This window comes from Musca autumnalis, unplaced genomic scaffold (genome assembly GCF_047663935.1).
Source record: "Musca autumnalis isolate F117 unplaced genomic scaffold, ASM4766393v1 scaffold_5, whole genome shotgun sequence".
NCBI classification, from domain to species: domain Eukaryota; kingdom Metazoa; phylum Arthropoda; class Insecta; order Diptera; family Muscidae; genus Musca; species Musca autumnalis.
In genome coordinates this window covers 13113309-13122214 of record NW_027412088.1, presented here as the reverse complement: position 1 = coordinate 13122214, position 8906 = coordinate 13113309, and the positions used below count along the sequence as shown (strand labels likewise).

The following is an 8906-nucleotide window of genomic DNA, read 5'->3' as shown; positions in this document are numbered from 1 at the left end:
GGCTACGCCAGCGCCGATTTTCTCGCAAAATACAAGTGCTAGAAAAAATCCGTTTAAGGCAAAATTGTGAGTTTAATGAAGATCTATCATCTCCCAAAAGTTGGCAGTTGTGTCATAGGTATGATAGCGGACGCACGCGGTTTTGTGTTTTCAGGGTATTGGGAAAAATAGTTACGGTAGGTATTTTTTGTGATATCTTCTTTACCTTTTGTGATATCAAAAACATATTTTATACCGCTAGAAGACAACTACCGAAGAATATAAATCCCAATAATTCGCATGAAAAAAGCAGTTGCAAATGTCAATATATTAATATTATGAAATATGTAAGGGGTGGGGCGCCAACGCCAAGATAGGGGCGTGGTGGGTTAATGCTAGAAATTTGTCATGTTTAACTTAAATTCTTTATACCATAGATATACCACACTATAATGTGAAGTTAAAACCAAATATTATCCTAAAAGTATCTTGTTTTAGTTATATTATGATTTTTGTACCTAAATTCAGGGAACCTATTTAAATTAACAGCTGGAATCGGTTACTTTTTGTGAATTTTAAAATCATTTTTGATTATCCAATAGAAAACATGTTCCTTTTATGCATAATGTTGATATTTAAGGAAGAAGTATGGTAAATTTCAGTTTTAGAGTCCGTTGGAGAAAGTTTAATTTCGATGGCGAAGCTACCCCATGGGTGGGGAGGCTTCGCCACTTTTTATCCATTTTGTAAATTTTCAAAAATAATATTTTAAAAACAAAATTATGACTATTTATTTATCAAAACTTATAGTCAAGATACGCAAATATTTGTACCAAAAATAATTTTTGAAAAAACTTTAACGGTGTCGGTATGAGAACATTTTGAACAAAAACGTGGCGAAGGCGCCCCATGTTACCATACACTGAAAGAAAATTTCATTGTATCAATGAAATTTGTCATTGAGTTTGAACCAACGTAAGACTTCATTGTATTAATGAAAAAGTTTCATAAAATAACTTTCATTATTGTTTCATAGTATTAATGTGAAAGTTTCATAGCAATAATAGAATTGTAATTTCTAACTATTTTATTGAATTAATAAAGAAGTATCATTGCATTATTGAGGAAATTTCATTGAAATAATGAAGAAACTCATTATTGTTATTAAAGGAAACTTTTCATTAATTCAATGAAACTCTATGTTGCACGGTGGTCGAAAGCACTGATCTAGCGGCGCGAAATTAATAACTTGCAAACGAATTGAGATGCGTCACTGAAATTTTGCACAAACTCAGCTTGTACCTGTGGGTAATAATGGGCCAAATATGACCAATATCGGCTAATGTTTGGGTATAGCCCCCATATTACGGTACCTTCCGATTTTCGGTATTTTGAGGATTTAAGCCACAATTTCGTAGCAAATTAGCTGTAATTTTGTGCTTAGGGTTCCTAGTAGTCACAAAATATTTCCACCAAAAATTATGGACATAGGTGCACGTTTTGATATAGCCCCCATGTAACCGTACCTCCCAATTTAAGGTAGTTTGAATTTTGCATTCAGTGTTCTCACTGCGTATAAAATCTTCTTACAAAACATTTTCAATACGGATTTATGTTTCGATGTAGCCCCTTTTATGTTACCTGCGATTCGTTGAATTTTTACTTGTTATCCCATATATAATAACATATTTAGCTATAATATGGTATTATAGTGTCTCCGGGGGTAGAACTCCTCCTTGCAAATATTTTTCAAGATAGGTCAATATTTTGATTTAGCTTCAATACAAATGCACACCTAAATTTGTGTGAATTTCATGCAAAATCCCTTATTATAAAAGTGCAGTCATCAAAAGATTTGCAAATATTTCCAGCCCTAATGTGGTTATTCCGTATCCAGAGAGTCCAATTTCATTCCGCAAAAAATATTGGAACCAAAGTTCGGCCAAGTTTACAAGATGCCCTCTGTGGAACAAGCGCGTACAACCCATAAAAACACTAAATAATTTATTTTTTTTAAAACTTATTGCTATATAACTAAGTACCTCCAGACCCCAAACTAATTTTTATAATTTAACTCATACCCTCTGCTATTAATAAAAAATAAATATTGTCCAGTTTTATTACGAATTTATTTAAAATTTAAACAAATATGAAGTTAATTTTTTTTGCTACAATTTTTTTAAAATCTGATGCAACAAAAACTCTTGTATTTGGTAGTGAATAACTGAGTGAATATTTAAAACAACAAAAATGAAAAAACAAAATCTTTGCCTGCAAAGTGTCTGTTATCGATACAATGGAAAGTATTTCGCAATTTTATAGTTCGATTTTTTGACTATCGCGCCGCTAGATCAGTGGTTTCGACCAGTGTGTGTTGGTTCAAAATCAATGAAACATTTTTTTCTGTGTAGTCTAGAGTAAAAAAATTTAAGGTAAACAAAATTTTAAAAATACTTTGATCTGATACGATCAGATTTTTATACAAAAAAGGACCAAAACGGCCCTTTAATGAGCCACCTGAGGATTAAATAATATGAGCAATCAGTGATCCAAAAACATAGGTACCCAAGGTTAGATCAATTTCTGGATTTTTAGCCAGGTTTTTCGGAAAATTGGCCACTGTGCTTCCCACGGATGTTTGAAGAAATTTCTTAATTTTAGGAAACTACATTTTTAATATTTCTTGTCCTAAAAGTAACTATTGAAACATTCGACTTTAGGAACATATTCCCTGTATAGTAATGTAAAAGGGTGGTATAAAGTTTGAAAAAATTTGGACCCAACCTATTAAAATAAAATTTTATTATTTTATTTTCGTACACTGAAGGTTTAATAAGATCAATATCTTTCGATTGCCTTAAATTAAAATAAATTCTAAACAAAATTAAAAAATGAGTACATGGCCTACTTAGCTTTTTTGTTACATACATAAATACATTGTTCCAAAAAATTAGGCTTCGATAATAATGAAAAGAAAGCACCCAAAAAGAACAAATGTAAAGATACCCTGCAAAGAATAAAAGTGCATTGTTGAGAAGTAAAACATTACATAGCACTTCATTATAATATTACAACAACAACAAAGTCCCACGAAACCATGAAAGGGTAAATGAGAAGTGAAGAGGTATCGACGAAAATGTCTAAACAATAAGGAAAATGGAAAGAAATCACAGCGGGGAGGTAAAATATACAAAAACAATTCAAATTTACTAAGGAAATTATATTTGGATGATGATAATGAAGTTTGAGTTGGGGGACATTTTGGGATTTTATGCAATTATGCTTTAATTAGATTCAAAACTATGGGAATAGTATATTTTGTATATACAAATACTGAAGTTTCCATTACACAAACAGATTGTTTTACAAATTCTGGGTTTCCTTTTTTAAATTCAGTCATATTGAAGATTACGATCGATGACCAAGAATGCATGTGTCTTTTCACAACAATAAATATCGTAATTAATATTGAAAAAAATAACCTTGACATTTAAATGCACATATTCTTTAAGCAATGAAAGATAATGATTCTAATTAGCAGAAAAAGTTACTTTGGAAAAATATATTTCGGCTTGTTGAAATTAAACTAGAATCGTTTTTAAATGATTCCTCCTATTTTGGCTTCAAAAATGTTGTTGCTATTTGCGTCATTGTTGTCGCTATTTGTTGATCTCTAAAAAATGGCGCAATCTTCTGAATATTTTTTCTAACACTGAAACTATTACGAAATATTTTCAGAAACGATGTGAAAGAAAAATCATTAATGAAATAATTGTGTTGTTGTTGTCATTTTTTTTTTCGATGAAGAAATATTGAATAGAAAAACTAGAACGACCTAATTTTATAGAAATTTTCTCATTGAACATTTATTGATCTCTTAGTTTGATAAAACAAGAGAACAAAGAGAGTAAAAATTCTTTAAAAAAAAAATAAAATGTTTCTTTAATTTTTTGTGAAAATTTTTTCTCACGCCCAAAATGCAACCGTTGCCATATACGGTACTTTTATACAATGCCTTATGATTAGTCAGTCTAGCCAAATACAAGGCCAGAGGGGGGAGGGATAGACGTTGTGGGAGAGCCACTACTTTCATCATGTCCAACTAAAAAAGTTCAACCAAACTTATTGTTTTGCAACCTGGTGACCGATCTCTCAATTTGTTTTTTCTCCATGTCACTTGTTTCATTTTCTCTCTCTCCATGTTTTCCATTGAAAAGAATGAGTTTTCTTTAAGAAAACTAATTTTTCATTATTTCTCTCCTTGCTCGTTTTGTTGTTTTCTTCCACCCACTTTGTCTATCCATTATGTGTTTTCTCTACCATCTCCTGGCCCCTCTTAAGAAAAATGCCCCAAGGAGCCAACCTCACCATCCATCCATGTACAACCTGAGCAAATGTTGGACGATTTGGTTTATTTTTAGTTAACGATGATCATAGCGACGAAACACTGAGAGTGTATTTGTGTTGACAACAATTGGGGTACTGGTGGATGCTGCTGTTCGCCGCTGTGTTGAAATGTTTAACGGAATTTTTGGATTTTCTTTGCTTTTGCTATGCACAAACACACAAATGACAAAACATTCACACTCACACCAACGCACACAGCCTCCCTCCCACTTGGATTGTTGGGGACTGCACACAAGTGATCGTTCCGATCATTTGTGGGTGTATGAGTGCTGTCTATAGGATTTTTCACGTTTTATTTTTATCTTTCCGTGCTGTGGCCGTTCTATTCTCCCCATGTATTTTCTGCCGCGATTTCCGTGATTTGTTTTATCACTTTTTTCTTGGTATAAAATCTGGTACCGGGTGCTCCGAATCTTCAGTCAGTCATTTGTGTTCCAAAGCGTACACACCGTATTCTTCTTTCTTCTCCGTTAGTTAAAACTAAAACAAAACCGCAAACATGTGTGACGATGAGGTTGCTGCTTTGGTCGTTGATAATGGTGCGTTTGGATCAAAAAATACAACTCCAGTGGATTAAACGGATATAACAACCGCCCAACTCCACCCTGCAAATACTGCAAGCAAATGGATTTAAAGTGTTTTGTGGATAATTTTCATAAAAAAGGATCATAATATCCTTTCTGTGATACAAAAGTGGTGCTAATTTGAAAAAATTAAAAAAATATTTTTTGAAAATGTGTTGAAAAAATATTGTGGAAAATGACGTGAATTAAAAAAAAAAACTTCAAATTAAATTTTCCAAAAAAAAAAAGAAAAAAATATAAAAACATGCAAAAAAAAACTCCTTGATTAAAAAAATCATTTAAACATTTAAAAAATTTACGTCACTTTTTACCAACATTTTCAAAAATATTTCAACATTTTTCAAAAGCACATTGGCAATGGTGGCTTTCCTGTTCAATGGATCAACATCCGCCCAATAGCGACACAACAACAAACATTCAAGGCGAATTCATTCAAAAATATTTCCAAATTGAATTCAACAATTTGTCATGAATTTGACGACAAAAATTCCCAAAATATTTGTTCATTGCAATTTTGTATAATTCTTGAGCAAAATGTCAAAACGCCACTATATTACGTGATATCTGCTTTCGTAATTCAATACGAAATAATATTGCATAACTGCCGCCAGAATTATTAAAATGTCTGAAATCTACCTTAACGGTTATAAATCTTCAAAATATTTGGCTAACGGCCAAACGAATGCCACAATCTCTTACGCCTCAAAATTGGTGATTTTTGTTTCCAAGAATCCCACAACATTTTCTGAGAAATTATTCTCCCCACACCTCACTCCCTAACGGAACAATTTCATACCTTCCAGAAATTATGCCGTATTCTGAGAGTATTTCATGTCGTGCTCTCTCTGCAATACCATTTGCAGTTTTCGGGAAACTCTTTCTCGCTGACGCCTGAATTTTTACTCTTCAATAATCCGCAACACTTTAAATTTGTTATTTGCCTGCAACGACATTTTACCGTTATGCTGCCACGACGACGACACCTTATTAACGGTAAAATTTCTTTATATTTTAGGCTCCGGCATGTGCAAGGCTGGTTTCGCCGGTGATGATGCTCCCCGTGCCGTCTTCCCCTCAATTGTAGGTCGTCCCCGCCATCAAGGTGTTATGGTTGGTATGGGCCAAAAGGACTCCTATGTCGGTGATGAAGCCCAATCCAAGAGAGGTATCTTGACCCTCAAGTACCCCATTGAACACGGTATCATCACCAACTGGGATGATATGGAAAAGATCTGGCATCACACTTTCTACAATGAATTGCGTGTTGCCCCCGAAGAACACCCCGTCTTGTTGACTGAAGCCCCCTTGAACCCCAAGGCTAACCGTGAGAAGATGACCCAAATCATGTTCGAAACCTTCAACTCCCCCGCTATGTATGTTGCCATCCAAGCCGTACTCTCCTTGTACGCTTCCGGCCGTACCACCGGTATTGTTTTGGATTCTGGTGATGGTGTCTCCCACACCGTCCCCATCTATGAAGGTTATGCCTTGCCCCATGCCATCCTCCGTTTGGATTTGGCTGGTCGCGATTTGACCGACTACTTGATGAAGATCTTGACTGAACGTGGCTACTCCTTCACCACCACCGCTGAACGTGAAATCGTTCGTGACATCAAGGAAAAATTGTGCTATGTCGCTTTGGACTTCGAACAAGAAATGGCTACTGCTGCTGCCTCCACCTCCTTGGAAAAATCCTATGAACTTCCCGACGGTCAAGTCATCACCATCGGTAATGAACGTTTCCGTTGCCCAGAATCCCTCTTCCAACCCTCATTCTTGGGTATGGAATCTTGCGGTATCCACGAAACCGTCTACAACTCCATCATGAAGTGCGACGTAGATATCCGTAAGGACTTGTACGCCAACATTGTCATGTCTGGTGGTACCACCATGTACCCCGGTATTGCCGATCGTATGCAAAAGGAAATCACCGCCTTGGCCCCATCCACCATCAAGATCAAGATCATCGCTCCCCCAGAACGCAAATACTCCGTCTGGATCGGTGGTTCCATCTTGGCTTCCCTCTCCACTTTCCAACAAATGTGGATCTCCAAGGAAGAATACGACGAATCCGGCCCCGGCATTGTCCACCGCAAGTGCTTCTAAATTGTTGGCTTCCAACATCCCATCCCCCAACAAACCAACCAACAACAACACCAACTACACTTACCAACAACACTTGCTACGTATGCACTCACTTGTCTGCTGTCTTTGTGTTTGCTTGGCTATTATCAGTCATGCTTTCACTCAGGCGGTATTCAATTGTTGCTACTTGCTGGGCACAGGCAGTGTAACCAACATCCCAACACTCCACTGTGCCTAGTGTAGAGAGATGCCCGCCCATCGTATTTGGTTCCAGATTATTTTTTTAAATGTATGACTGAATTTCTTACACTAATCCCCCCAAAAACCCAACGAACATCCTCGACCTGATGCTAGGCACATCAGGACAGCACAGCCCAACAATAACATCACCCCCCCTAGATGATAATTTTCGTGTGTCCCTAATGTTCTTTGTGTCATTTTGTGTCTTAACAAAAATTATTGTCCAATCTGTCTGTCTTTGTGTATAGCGCAATTAAAATAAAAAATTTTATTAATTTTTTATATAAGGGGTTTATTGCCACATGTAAAATAATCTAATGTTTTCTTATGTAATTTTTTTAATCTAATGAAAAAAAAAAAACACCAAAAAATACCAAAAAAAAAACAACAACATTTTTTTGATTTTTTATACATAGAATAATTTTGCTTATGCAAAAATCACACTCACTCACCACACACTACCACATACAACAAACAATACAATAATTAATTTAATTTTTTTAAATAAAATAATAGTTACAATTTAGTTTTTTTCTAAATAATCACAGTGATTATTTTGATTCTTAATGATAATTAAGATGATGATTATGTGAGACAATTAGGAAGGGAAAAGATATAGAAGCAACGGCAAAATGATGGGTGGGAGAATTAAAGTGACATGGTGACAAGGCCAAAAATTCAATACAATACAAATTCCATCCACTGGGGATTACATAAAACTATATAATCACATCAACATTAGAAACGGTAGTTGATCTACGGAGAAAAGCATTTAGAAAAATATTGAAAAATATTTCCAGTTGATTTTGGTACACACACATTTTGACTGAAACATCTTAATTTCAATCAAACATAAGAATGTATTGCATTTACTTTGATGCTCCCTCATTTGTATTTCGATGAAAGAAAACATTTCATCTACTGCAGATCTGTGCGTGTGAGTTCTCTCTATGGATTACTACCTCACATACAAATGTACTTAGTCGTACGTAATAGCATGGGTATGTTGCTATAAATATTCCGACTGTCTATGAAATCATCATTGTGGGAGATTTCATAATTTTCATGGTCTCCTGCCGTATATGGTCATGTGTGATGTTGCTTCACTGTATTCTCTTTTCTTCACATATAATTAAAATATTTTTTTTATTTACTTGAGAGATAGAGTTCTATGGGAGAGCATACTTGTTGATCGACATGTACTAAATTGGATAATACACATTAGCTGTTGTATTCCGAATAGGATATTATGAAAAATTTCCAGTAATTTCTTCAAATATTGCTTTAGACCCTGGCCCGCATCAGCTCACGTTTTGGTGTAGTACTACCCAATTTTGGGGTATTTTGAAGTTTTCAACTAAATTTCGTGAATAATTAGCGAAATTTTGCCTTTGAGGACCAGAACAAATTTTCACCAAAAATGTTGAAGATAAGTTCACGTTTCGGCGTAGACTTCATATAACGGTACCTTCTGACTTAAGGCATTTTGAAAGATTTAATTACATTTTCCGACAGATCAGTTTGGGTTTCCATGGGTGAAACAATTATCCACCAGTCCCACATATAACATTTTCCGTTGAGATTTAAGCTGTGTACCGCTGTACCGCGCAT

General features: G+C 35.0%; 1 protein-coding gene across 1 annotated transcript; it reads left to right on the top strand.

Annotated features, from left to right (window-relative positions):
• Positions 1–4696: 4696 nt before the first annotated feature.
• Act57B (Actin 57B) lies at positions 4697–7834 on the top strand. Its single transcript, XM_073990451.1, has 2 exons — positions 4697–4925; positions 5986–7834. Exons 1-2 carry the CDS (start codon positions 4886–4888, stop codon positions 7074–7076), a joined length of 1131 nt encoding a protein of 376 aa, XP_073846552.1. The 5' UTR covers positions 4697–4885; the 3' UTR covers positions 7077–7834.
• The last annotated feature ends 1072 nt before the right edge of the window (positions 7835–8906 follow it).